Genomic DNA, 13,192 nt, shown 5'->3' with positions numbered 1-13,192 from the left:
CAGTAGACTGACAATGTGGTGTAGAGGAATCTGTGTCCTATGGACACATTTCTAGTTTAAAACATATTCGATAAACACAATGGAAGTGTGAAGTTGAATAAAGCAAACTTCAATTCTGCAGAAAAGTGTTTTTTAATTTTACTTAAATTATATCTATATTTTGTACTTTCAAAAACGTAACACTGAGAGATAGAAATAAGCAAAGTCATATTGCAAAGAGATTTGCATTTATTTCTAAAATGAAGTGATAAAATTATTTTTCTTTAAATCAATAATATAAAATATGAAGGAAACTCATCATCTGGTGGTAATAATATCAATGGAAACAACAAAGAAAACACGGCGGTTATTAGACAATTTATAGTCTAGGTAACCATGAAAGACAAAACAGAAATGATACACAAAGCTAGCAATATTGCACACATTATAATACAAAGAGGAACATTTCATAATTCCAATAAATTAAATGACTAGTTGCGAATATTTGGTCAGTGCTTTAGTCTGATCCCAAAAAAATCAAGGAAGGCGATTTAGAGTAAAATCATTTGATCAATTTTATAGCATAATTAAAATAAATACTCGATTCATTACATTAGTAATGAAAACAAAATGTTGCATTGCATGACTTTTTATCTAGCATCTGGAACAGGACTAGAGCTGTGAGTTGCTTTGCCATGTTGAGTTTCCGGTGACGTCACACACGCTTCGCCAGACTCTTCTATCCTTGATTTCTTCAACGTTGCAAATATGTCTCTAAATATCATTTTGTATGGAGGATTTTCAAGGTCATCGCCAGGTTTTGTCAGTTTGATTGTGGTCTGCACGGCTTTGTTGGACAGACGCTTTTCAAGCTCCCTCTCCGCCTCTTCATCATCTTCGAGTAACAAACTACTCGGACGCTTGCCTTTCTGTAGCAACAGTTCATACTTTTTGAAGAGAGATTGATACTGAAGTTCTAATTCATTCAAAATCGATATTCCAGCATCTTCCGGATTCTCCGGGCTGTCAATCGAGGTCATAGTCTCTTTTGTTTCCATAGCAACCTGATCTAAAGATTCACGGCTACCATAAATCGAACCACCACTTTCCATTTTAACAATTTTCCCTTCACTATTAAAATGAGGTTCGTCATCTTCGACTTCTGATTGAAGACCTGGTTTCTTTAACAAATCCAACGTTTTCCCACAATTAATACAGTACTTGCCAGACTCCATTTTAATTTTTTGAATATCGTCTTGTAATTTTTTATATTTGAATAAATCCTCTTCCAAAATTTTCATTTTTACTTCCAGTGAAGTATTTTCTTCCCAAAGCAACGCTACTTCCGTTTCAAAGTCCTCTCTCTTGCGTTTATCAAGCATATTCTGCGCTTTCAGACGTTTGATTATTTCTTGTTGATTTCGAATCTCGATTTCGAAGGGATTCAGCGGTAAATTTGAACTTTTAAACCTTTCATTATACGTCCAATTTCCAATCCTCTCGTAGCACAGATCAAGATTTTCCTTGTTATCCGGGAGATTGGCCAGACTACGTGCTCGGCGCGTGTCTTTATTCTGCTGCTGCTGCATTTTCTTCCTCTCGCGTTCCGCAGCTTTTAAGTCATCAACTCTTTTTGATAATTCTTCATTCTTTTCCTCTAAAGTTCTTACCGTGTCTGCTAATCTACAAAAAAGTATCAAACATATGACAAAGGACAGTTTTGTTATAGAACCTTTAAACGTAAAAACGAAACATGGCAACAGGAATTGAACGTGCAAATACATATCCACACGTCCAGAGGTTTATACATGCACTTGTAGTGTCAATATATGTTAATAACTTCAATGTTCATATTTATTCTTCCTAATGTCTTTATCAAAGGAAACAACCTGGTGCTTGGTGTCAACTAACAATCTTACAAAACTATAAAAATGTAGAATAAGCCTGGACATGGTATGTTTTATTGCATTACTGTACACTAGAATCTGAGTAATTAAAATTATGAATGAATAGCCCCTGGGCTAGTCATAAAAATATAACATTTCAAGTGAAGGCCCTTTGAAAAAATTAATGCTTACGTTTTAAAATGAAAATGTGTTTGGCAAAAATTTACACCGTACCTTTCAATCTTCTGTTTATCACCTTTGCTGTCGATGATCAATTTCTGGTTACGACATTCCAGGTCTTGTATTGTTTTATCTATCTCCTCGTATATCTTATTCTTTGTTTCGCTTGATTCCCGTACAGTGTCCAGCTGGTGACTCAAATACTGTAAATATACAAATGTATAATAAACCCTTAACCTGCAGAATATGTTTGCTTTATATTTGAACATTCTATTAAAGCCGCGTCACGACAAAACCAACATAGTGTGTTTGCGACCAGCATGGATCCAGACCAGCCTGCGCATCCGCGCAGTCTGATCAGGATCCATGCTGTTCGCTGTCCAACTCTATTACAAGTAGAGAAACTGATAGCTAACAGACTGTGCGGATGCACAGGCTGGTCTGGATCCATGCTGGTCGCAAACCCATTATGTTGGTTTTGTCGTGACGAGGCTCAATTTTAAGGTTTAAAGGATTTTTATATCAAAATACCAAAAAAGCTAGCGACAATATAGAACCTGGTCCAGATTACACTGACTGATGTGACTCTATACATGTATATACTGTTAAAAACATGTACTAATAATCACTTTCGGTTCCGGCAGATTAAGGTTAACTGTTTTTCCAGAAATTGACAAAAAAATGTGAAACTTATTCAATCTGGATTCAGGCCAAAAGGCTGCGCTGATCAATTTAACAAGAATAAAAAAATTATCAGACTTATGATCTTGGAATGGTCCAATGTTAATTTTTTTTAATCCATTGCACACATGAATTCAGAAAGGGAATTATTGAAAAGAATAATATAATAAGAAGTTATCAACAAGGCAGAAATGTAATTATGGTCTTGTTAGAAACGTATTGATTTCTAAGTACTTCAGATTTGTGAACGTCGTAAAGTAGCGTAACATATTGACGCCATTAACAACGTTCACAAATCTGAAGTACTTAGAAATCAATACGTTTCTAACAGTCCTCGCCATGAAATTACTCTTGAAATTCCCCAAATTCCCAATACTGATGTAATGCTTCTTATTGGCACAGATTTCCCAGCAGCCCATATCCCCTTAGAAGTACGGTCAGGAGACAGTGACCAACCATATGCAGTGCGTTCCCGCCTAGGATGGGCGATTCTTGGCCCCTTGAAAGACGATACAGCTCCCAGTGCAGTAAATATTCACTTTGAACAGTCCAGAGACATATTATTACAGGAATAATTAGAAAAGATGTGGAATACTGATTTTAAAGACAGATTGAACGAGAAAAATTCTATGTCCTTAGAAGACAAAAGTGCAATGAAAATAATGGAATATTCTCTTATTCATAAAGACGGACACTACATGATGGGGTTACCATGGAAAAACGAGAACGGACAATTGCCTAACAACATTCCACTCGCTCAAGTGCGTCTTCAACAACTAAGAAACAAACTGTCACGTGACCCAGGGTTACAGAAAATGTACACAACTACCATGAACGAATATATACAGAAAGGTTTTGCGACTGAATTACCGGAATTTGAGGACGAAAACTATCACAAACGTATCTGGTACTTACCACATCATCCAGTTACTAATGTAAACAAACCAGGGAAAGTTCGCATTGTGTTTGATTGCGCTGCGAAATATAAAGGCGTTTCATTGGATAGCCAATTGCTCCAAGGACATGACCTAATGAACAGTCTTATGGGCGTAGTAATTCGTTTTAGAAAAGAGAAAATAGCCCTTGCCGCGGATATAGAATCCATGTTTCATCAAGTGCGCGTTACGGATGAAGATCGCAATGTTTTACGTTTTCTATGGTGGCCTGGTGGGGACTTAAACAAGAAACCGAAGTGTTACCGCATGAATGTACACTTGTTTGGAGCGACATCATCACCAAGTTGTGCGGCGTATGCCTTAAAGAGAACTGCAGTTGACAATGCCGAAATATTTGAACCGGAAGTGGTTACTACAGTCCAGAGAAATTTTTATGTTGACGACTGTTTGAAGTCTGTGGAATCAGAACAAAAGGCAATAAAGTTAGCAACTGATCTTCAGTCAATTATGAAGTTAGGCGGATTTCGACTGACTAAATGGCTAAGTAACAGCAGAGAAGTTTTGAATGCTATCCCAGAATCCGAACGCGCGCCTTCTGTTGTAAATTTGAGTCTCGATGATACCTTACCTTGTGACCGCGCCTTAGGAGTACTTTGGAATGTAAATGAAGATAAAATTTGTTTTAAAGTAAAATTGGAAAAGAAGCCTTTCACGAGACGTGGAATTCTTTCCGTCGTAAGTTCTATATACGACCCACTTGGACTTGTGTCACCTGTTACACTCCAGGCCAAGGGTATAGTACAAAGTTTGTGCAGATTGAAGATTGGCTGGGACGACCAGATACCACACAACATCAGTAATGAATGGCAATCATGGTTATCTACCTTATCTAGCTTAGAAAAGCTATCTGTGAATCGCTGGTACAGACCACAGGGATTTGGGACCGTCAGAAATACCCAGTTACATATATTCAGTGATGGCTCGGAACGAGGCTATGGTGCATGCGCTTACTTGCGTTTTGTTGATGTACATGACAACGTACATTGTTCCCTGGTGATAGGAAAATCTCATCTAGCACCAATAAAGCAGATGTCTATTCCACGACTTGAGTTATCTGGCGCTGTAGTAGGGTGTAGATTATTTGCAATGTTATCTGAAGAATTAGATATGAACTTTGACCATTTTACTTTTTGGACAGACTCCATGATTGTTCTTGGATATATAAATAACGTGTCCAAGCGGTTCAAGACGTTTGTTGGGAATAGACTCAGCATAATTCATGAAACAACTTACCCAGACCAGTGGCGCCATGTACACACAAGTTCGAATCCCGCAGACATAGCTTCCAGAGGAATAAGTGCATACGATAGTGAAAAACTTAATTTATGGTTAAATGGACCTATGTTTCTTCAGCAAGACTCTGAAAAATGGACAAAAAATCCACTTCCGCCGGAAGTAGCAGAAAATGATAACGAGGTCAAGAAAGAAGTCCTGATTAATAAAACTTCTGCAGCTGAATGCCTAGATAGCATTATAGATCGCTATTGTAGCTGGACGAAACTAAGAAGAGCAGTCGCATGGTTGCTAAGATACAAGAATTTCTGCAGACAGCGATACCTAAAACACAAGTTGAAAATGGTAGATGGCAACTTAACATTAGAAGAAATCCAGACAGGAGCATAATATAATGTTGTATGTACAGAAAACAGCATTTTCCAGTGAAATTAACAATTTACAAAATTCTAAGCCGGTCAAAAAGGACAGTAGTATAGCTTCATTGAATCCTATGATATATGATGACCTCATTCGGGTACAGGGTCGACTTCAATCTCGCAACCAGAGTAATTGTCCAGTGATACTACCCAATAAAAATACCGTGACAAGATTGATAATACGACATAATACGACACATACATGAAAATAATGGTCACGTCGGGAAACAGCATCCCGTGAAAAATACTGGATACTTCAGGGACCTAGTGCAGTGAAAAATATTGTAAAGAATTGCATTATATGCAGACGACAACATACCCCATTGATGACTCAACAGATGGCCCCTCTCCTACCCGAGCAGACGACACCAGATGAACCTCCGTTCACGAATGTAGGTATTGATTACTTTGGACCACTTATTGTAAAAGCAGAGCGTACACATGTAAAGAGATACGGTTGTCTTTTCACGTGTCTTGCAACTAGAGCAGTACATCTTGAAGTTACACACACTTTGACAACTGACTCCTTCATCGCAGCATTTCAGCGTTTTACGGCTAGAAGAGGATATCCGAAGAAGGTGTACAGTGATAATGGAACAAATCTTGTGAGCGGTGATCGTCAATTAAGACACTCGATTCAAGAATGGAACAATTCGAAAATAGGAAAATTTATGACTGAAAAAGAAATTAAGTGGAACTTTAACCCACCTCAAGCAAGTCACCGAGGAGGAGCGTGGGAGAGACTGATTCGTTCTACGAGAACTATTTTGAAATCATTAATCAAGCAACAACTTCTTACAGATGAGCAGCTTCTTACTTTGATGACAGAAGCCGAAAGGGTACTCAACGATAGACCAATAACCCCTGTTAGTGACGACCCAAATGACTTGTTAGCCTTAACTCCAAACATGTTACTATTAATGAAATCTAACAGCAGTATTCCAAAGGGAGTGTTTAAGAATGAAGACAATTATGTAAAGCGTTGGTGGAAACAAGTACAATATCTGGCTAATATATTTTGGAGAAGATGGGTCCGTGAATACATACCGTCCCTGCAAAGTCGTTCAAAATGGCAGAGGAAAACTACAGATTTGCGTGTTGGTGACATTGTGTTAGTTTCTGACGAGAATACTACAAGGGGACAATGGCCCTTAGGACGTGTTATCCAGATAGAGAAAGCCGAGATGGACATGTTAGAAGTTGTGTTGTGAAATACAAAGACACTGAATCAGTGAAATCTATTACTAAATTGTGTCTACTTGAAAGTTCACCTTAGTCATACTCATGTTGCTTATTGACATTTTAAAGTTTGAAAGCTAAGCTTTAACTTTACCATTCGAATATACATATTTTTAAGTTGGCAAAGGTCAATTTTGTCTCTTTATTGTACAATGTCATGTACTTATTATTGCGAATTTTGATGAAATTTAAGAGTAATTTCATGGCGAGGACTGTTAGAAACGTATTGATTTCTAAGTACTTCAGATTTGTGAACGTTGTTAATGGCGTCAATATGTTACGCTACTTTACGCGACGTAAGATGTTTATGTCGACGTCATCATTTTTGTTTTGTTTTGTTATTGAGAATCTCGTCGGTTTAAATCTGGAACTTGATGTATTGAGACAAGTCAAAATCGGTATGTTTAATTTAACAGTAAAATGCAATTGTTTTTAAAAGATAATTTACAGTAAGATTTAAATTTAAAGGTACAAAAGTTCTAATTAGATTTATTGTGTAATTCATATATAATTTATTGATGATGTGAATGTTTTTATGTTTATTATTTATTGAGAAGTACAAATTGTAAATGAATATTTTCAGAGAATCGCTTATCAACGCTTATCAACGCTTATTGACGTTTATCAAGGAAATAAAAGTTAAAGGCGCATACTCGTTTAGATTTATATTTGAAGTAGACCCCAAGTTCCCGAACAGGTCTCGTTGTAATAACGGAATTCGTATCATTTGCGTTTGTAGACCACAATCAAATCGATATAGAATAGAAGGCTGGCGGTCATTCTTGTAAATGTAATTACTGTAAAAATACTAGAATATGAAACGTGCTGTATTATGCTACAACAATATCTACTTGCATGTACTCCAAAAAGTTAACTGAAGCGAATAAAACGGTGAGAAGTTCAGAACGAATGCTTACGTAAGCTTTAAAAATAAATTCATATCCTTCAATGAATTTAATTTTGCTTTGAAATTACAATTTTATACTGCATCAATGATATGCCCGAAGAAATGCATGAGACAAACCGTACAAGTATCACAAGCATTTAATATGGCCTCAGTGTTTGAACATAGCTCACAATAGCATTAATGCGGCAGTTATGTATTTTTCTTGGAGAATCGATTTGAAATAACACCAGTTTGATGTCTGCAGATTTCTAAATATAGCAGCATACAAGTCTCTTAAATTAGACTTGTTGATATTATCTACTTTCATACAGACGATTATAGTATCACTATCGCATGCAGCAGCCATTAAAATGTGTCTGTCTGCCACGAAAGGTCGTGGTGGTTAACACCAGAGAAGTAATGCATTGCACAGTGTCGAAACATTTGGCTTTCTTAACATATGTATATGACTTAAATATTTCTCTTACATCTATTTCAAGTTGTTGATCTTCAGTTGCTTGCTGTGCTTGAAACAACTTCTCCTCCAGGTCTCTGTTTCTCTCTAACAACGCTTTACCAAGTTCCGCCGCCAGTTGCAAGTCTTAAATAGATAACAATTATCACACATAAAAATTGCACCAAATGCAAACAGAAATAAAAAGAAGAGCATTATGATATAAAATAATAAAAGTAAAGGAGGCGAAGAAGAAGAAGAAGAAGAAGAAGAAGAAGAAGAAGAAGAAGAAATGATGATGATGATGACGATGACGACGATGATGAAAATGATCTGCAACAGCACTTCTTCTGACAGGGTCACTGGCTTTACCACGGTCAATAATTTAATTTGATGTATATGATTGAACATCAATATACTCTAATAAGCGTTGAATCATATTTAAAATTATTCATCAAATTGATTAACCTTTTTACTGCTGAATTTCTCAAATGGTCTTGTTCATTTTTAAGGGATTTGAACAATGTGAAAAAATGAGCTACCAGCAGTATAGAGCCTGGTTAGACTGCATGAATGTGCGCACAGGCTGGCCTTGTTATATACTGGTGGTAAACTTCATCCCTTTTGGTTCCAGTAAGTTAAAGACAAGTACATAGCATTACAAGAGAATTAACAAAATACATGTATATGAAACTCTTAGAGCTATGTAACATTTATATTGTCGTTATATATCCATTTTGACTGCGCCCCCTGGCTTATTAAAATAAAATAACTGCCGACAAGACACGGAACAACACGAAATTCGCTTTCCATTACGGAAAATTTACACGAACTTTTAAATGTATAGAATGTTTCGTGAGAGATATAATGAACATAATTGGAAATTCCAGTAGCAGCTTTAATATAAATCTTTTTCTAATTCTTGCTTTAAGTCCCGTTAAATACAGAACTGTTTCATGCTTATTCAACGTGAATATGATAAAAAAAAATCCAAAGCTGTCATACAATGTAAATGTGACAGTGAATAAGTGAGATGTGTCGCGTTTGGTCAGTTATTAATGCTAACGTGTTCTTTTTTCCTGATAAATTTTGTTATTTAAAAAACAGCAACGTTAAGCCCTTTTTTACAGCAGATAATCTGTAATGGAAATCTAATTAAACAGAAAAGGTTTATTTGAAATAAATAAATAAATAAATAAATAAATAAATAAATAAATAAATAAATAAATAAAATAATAAAAAAATATACTGTTCAAATAGGAGATATACGATGTTTGCCTGTATGCACGCGGCATTTTCTCTTAGCTTAGATATTAGATGGATATACGCGTTTAAAAAAATAACTTTTTTTTGCTATAAACGTCTGGCCTTTTATCAAATTAAAAAAAAAGAACATTTGTAACCATGCTTATGTTCGACCCGGTCCTTTGACCTTTTTGTTACTTGAAGGTCTAAAAAAAGTGGTACTGACTGAAAACGTATGAATATCGTGTTGTACATAATCTCATTTTGGAGAAGTGAAACCGAAAATAGATGTTCCTGACTTTGGGGACTATGTGTACATAATTTTGTAAGAGCAGCGCGTGCAAACGTTAACTGTAAAACACGTGCCCCGTTAATAAGTTATTAAGAATGAACAAGGGTAAGAGCACGAGCAATAAATATTCCGAGAAAACTCATTTTCCACAAAATGAGAAAATTACTACGCAATGTGAGTCATTAAACGTGAAACAATCAGCAACACTTGTAACTCTCATAATATATGAAAACGTGAAACAATTATTTGATAGATACGACATTGCTGTTAATCAATAACCTTTAAATGAGCCGCGTCACGACAAAACCAACATAATGGGTTTGCGACCAGCATGGATCCAGACCAGCCTGCGCATCCGCGCAGTCTGTTCAGGATCCATGCTGTTCGCTTACAAACTCTATAAAACAAGTAAAGTAACCGATAGCGAACAGCATCGATCCTGATCAAACTGCGCGGATGCGCAGGCTGGTCTGGACCCATGCTGGTCGCAAACCCATTATGTTGGTTTTGTCTTGACGCGGCTCAAATGTTATCTTAAACAGTTTTTAATATTTCGAAAAGCTGTTTTCATATTGTATCAATCCACGATTAAAAGCAGAGTGAATAGATCTATATAAACCGTGTCAGTGCCTGGATCAATCGTCATTAACATTTCTATTACTTATCTATTTAAAAGAAATTAATTCTATGTAATATTTAATCTTAGTTTAAACAATATTCGTTCTTAGTTCTAGATATATCCAAGTGACGCATTTCTGCAAGAGATGGTAAAATTCTTACGCTTGTATGCTGCAAGAACCGTATGCACCAATTATGAAAGAATGATAAAATGTTCAAGTTAATTATGTAAATTCACCATCGCTTCGGTTGTTTATAAAAAATAAACTATTCTAAACGTACGGTTAATAATTTGAATTATATCAAATTGTTAATAAATCTATTCTTTCGTCATTACTTTTTGCCATACGCAGAGTGCGCATGCGCGAAATGCTACTTCCGTATCTATGGAAATATCGTATCGTAAAAAGATCTACATTCATTCTTTTCTTTTTTTTTTACAAAGTTCAATAACATGAACCTCGTCTGGACCACTAATGTAAATTATAACTGTTATGTTCATTTAGTTATTGAGATGACAATTACTGATCGTAAGGTCAAAAAGGGAAATATTTACAAACGAGTATAATTATGTATTTTTTTGTTCAGAAATATAATTAACTTATTGTATATACATCTTTTTAAAATATGCAATACATTGATTGTATATGTGTATATAAATGTGACTATATATGTGTCAATATATGTGTCTATATATGTGTCTATATATCTGTTTGCTAAAATATCCCACAATTTACAGCATCGATGACAAGACATATCACCACTGACTATTATACAGAGTATATATACATATAATTTCAACATTCTAAAGGTCAACATACATCTCCAAACTTGGCAAATGCATCATTAATATAATACATGTATACAGGTTCCATATTTCGAGAAGTTGTAGTTTTGCTTAATGAATGGTTCATAATGGTTTTTTCTTCCGTTTTATCAATTTTTTTGCAGTTGTTTAGTGCAAAAATATGATAAACAAGATCAACAAGGAAAGGCGGCGTTCAATGAACCCCACGTGATCCAGTGCAAAACTTATTAACATCCGTTTACTGCTTTTCTTAAAACTGTTATTAAAAAAAATGTACATATAAAAACCAATGTTGAATATATCTAAGACGCTGCACATATTTAAGAATTTCTAACCGCAAGAACAATTTTATAGCATTTTTACTCTGCAATCTTGCATGTGCAGTATGTGCAATAATCATATATAATGCATGCATGTCCGATGCTCTTTTACATTAAAGTGACAACGATATATTGGATATTGATTTATACAATAAAAGACACGCTACAGGAGAATGGGGAGACACGTGCTATTGGAATTTAGAAGTCCGGGCAAATAAACCCTGAAACTCTCTATTGGAATTGCAATAACAAAATGTCATACAAAGTACCGTGTCATATAATGGGTCTTTATACAATGCTGACCTTAGATTCCTGTCAACTGTGTTTGCTGATAATAACTGAATTAATATAGTAGAGATTTGGATTGACAGAGAATATAGAGGCCAGCATACAATGTATATTAGTATTGAACAGCGTGAGTCATTCTTGGAGAGAAATCATTGATTGACTACTCCTCTAGTCGCTATATGAATGTATTGTATTGATTATTCCAAACTGCAGGAAAAATGTTCAAGAATTTGTTTGGAGATTATCTGATAGCATCAAGGAAAACGTTAAACCTATTCTATATGATTGTATACTTAAAAAAAATGCATTACATGTATTTCTATTTACTATCGCCAAGGTTTCAATAGGACAAGTATGCACTTATGTCCTTGTAAAATTGTTATTATTTCCACAAACTAGCGATGTATGTTCTCATGCTCATGAAGCACTGCCGTTCATCGTAATGAAAAGTTCAACTCAGCTTGTAAGAACTGGCAAGACCCCAAAGTGGACCTTTAAATCAAGTGCAAATTTGAGCGTCCACATTTAAGTTCAATCACAACAAATATACGAGTGCTTATCATAAACAAACCAGAGAAATAATGAGAACCTGAAAGCACTCATCTCTGGTTTGACACATTTAACACTTACTGAATTACTTATATACCGTTTTTAAGAGAAAAAGTTCTCAGAACCATTTGAAGATAGCAGAAATTAGTAAAGCTAAGAACTTATTTTCATAGAAGTACGTTGCCGAGTACAACTTTTTTTAACACGTGCTTTGCTGCAAAATGCGTTGTCTAGCAACCTTATATTGTAGTTTAATATACGTACATACATGTACAAGGCATTTCATTACAATTCTAACGCGTATACATACATGTTACACTACAACTTAAATTGCACGGGATATTTTCTGACATTTACAAGGAAATAATTACTACATAATTGACATATTTTGCCAAGGGATATGTGGCCTCATGTAAAATATGTATTTATGTTTTACAAATTATCAATTAATAATGGTAATAAATTGCTACATTATTAATTAAGTTACACAATGAAAATAATTGCAGTTATGTATAATTAATTCAATATTAATGATAAGGAAACATAGCAATAAATTTCGGAAGTGTAATAAGACTTTGTTTAAACAAATTACAGTTTCAGGTCAGTTATCAATGGTCGGGATAGATAGCAAAGTTTACACACAATATGGCTAGTTACATTATACGACGCATATCATTCGATTTTACGATACAATATCTTGCTGAAAGTTATAACACAATAATTCGACGAGTCTGAAAATGGTTGATTATGGTCTGGAACTATGCAGTAAACTGATAAATCCATATAAAATTTTCACACAAAAATGTTGCACTCACCGTGATCGTACCATTCCTCACTGTCGTCTGCTCCCCCATCCATGTTTGACCCATACGATTTGTTTCTTTTTTTAAATATATCTTATTCCTTCATTCCATCTGTCACTCAATTCTACTGTATCTACACGAAAACGCTGGCTATTACACATCCAATACACATTATAACGTGGCACACTTTTAAATCACGTGATCAGATAACGGGAAGCAGACGATAAATAGCATCTGCTATGAATGTATTCTCGTGGTGTTTTCTCGTGTTACTACTGCTTAAGATGCTGTATAAGAAATTCGTGTATTGACAGATTACTTACTTTATTTATATGAAAGGAACACCCCTGAGATTG

The 13,192-nt window shown here is 35.2% G+C and overlaps 1 protein-coding gene across 1 annotated transcript; it reads right to left on the bottom strand.

Annotated features, from left to right (window-relative positions):
* Window positions 1-210: 210 nt before the first annotated feature.
* Window positions 211-13,150, bottom strand: LOC132714297 (cerebellar degeneration-related protein 2-like). Its single transcript, XM_060697134.1, has 4 exons — window positions 12,849-13,150; window positions 7,948-8,060; window positions 2,100-2,248; window positions 211-1,662 (listed from the first exon to the last, which is right to left on the bottom strand). The coding sequence occupies exons 1-4, from the start codon at window positions 12,889-12,891 to the stop codon at window positions 630-632; spliced, it is 1,338 nt and encodes a 445-aa protein (XP_060553117.1). The 5' UTR covers window positions 12,892-13,150; the 3' UTR covers window positions 211-629.
* Between the last annotated feature and the right edge of the window lie 42 nt (window positions 13,151-13,192).

Source organism: Ruditapes philippinarum, unplaced genomic scaffold, assembly GCF_026571515.1.
Source record: "Ruditapes philippinarum isolate M1 unplaced genomic scaffold, ASM2657151v2 ctg343_1_1_1_1, whole genome shotgun sequence".
Taxonomy (NCBI): domain Eukaryota; kingdom Metazoa; phylum Mollusca; class Bivalvia; order Venerida; family Veneridae; genus Ruditapes; species Ruditapes philippinarum.
Note: the sequence above shows the minus strand (reverse complement) of the source record. Positions and strands in the feature narration are given on the sequence as shown.